The 919-nt window shown below is 42.7% G+C and overlaps 1 protein-coding gene across 1 annotated transcript; it reads right to left on the bottom strand.

Moving 5' to 3' along the window:
* Positions 1–685, bottom strand: Pmar_PMAR009131 (hypothetical protein; the record flags this gene model as incomplete). The annotated part of the gene is made up of 3 exons (XM_002767424.1): positions 1–123; positions 173–222; positions 640–685. Coding segments are annotated over 3 exons (219 nt in total), but the record flags the coding sequence as incomplete, so codon positions are not given.
* Positions 686–919: the final 234 nt, after the last annotated feature.

Below are 919 nucleotides of genomic sequence, written 5' to 3'. Positions count from 1 at the left end.
CTACACATCAGTTTCGTCTATAATCTCTTCTTGTATTATTTCCTCCACAATATCTTCCAAAGTGAGCACCCCAACGAGCTCGATATCAGGATCATCACGGCCGTTCTCCATCATGCTCGAGGACTGATGATGACCACCATAACCATCATAGGACAACTCAGATTCTCTTTACTTGGGTAGTATTCGTTCCTCCACTGTTGTATTTATGTAGAGCAGGAGAGCCTACCAAAACAACACTTCCTCCGACATCAAGCAAACACCTCCTCAATGCTGAATACGTGTGCACTAACAATTACATATAGCTATGATCATAATATCATCTGGCAGGATCAGAAATCAACATCCAGGCGATCTCACCTCCTCGTAAAAGCAACGTTAAAAACTCTGTATAAAGCGATCAATATTAATATACTTATACCAATATACAGCAATGGAGTTTCACCCGTTTTACGTGAAGTGGCGTAAAACTCGGTGAAAAACTCGCGAAATTCGCGCTATGCAGTGGTCGCGAAATATATTTTTCACTAGTGTTTTCCATATCACTAGGGTGAAACTCCGATAATTCCAGGATGATGTTAAAACTATATATACTTATGATATACATAAAACCATATACGACCACCGACACCATTTTCTTACCTTTTAAACTTCGCTTAGCAGACCGTCCAGTGTCTGCCGGTGCAACCTGACACAAAAACTTGTCTCCGATCACAAGAATCCCTTCCCACCTTTCTGACCAATCCCATATGACTACCACCCGATCTGAACCTTCTGAACGCACTGCTAACACTCTGATTCTCCTCAAGCACTTCCATAGAGCGAGCAAAGATCTGCAGGAATGCTGATAGTGGAGTAGCGTCGTCCGGATCCACAAGAATGAGGTCTTTCGTGAAGAGCACCCCTACAGAGAAACAAACCA

This window comes from Perkinsus marinus, assembly GCF_000006405.1.
Source record: "Perkinsus marinus ATCC 50983 genomic scaffold scf_1104296970678, whole genome shotgun sequence".
NCBI lineage: Eukaryota > Perkinsozoa > Perkinsida > Perkinsidae > Perkinsus > Perkinsus marinus.
The sequence above is the reverse complement of the archived record's forward strand: the minus strand, read 5'-3'. Positions and strand labels throughout refer to the sequence as shown.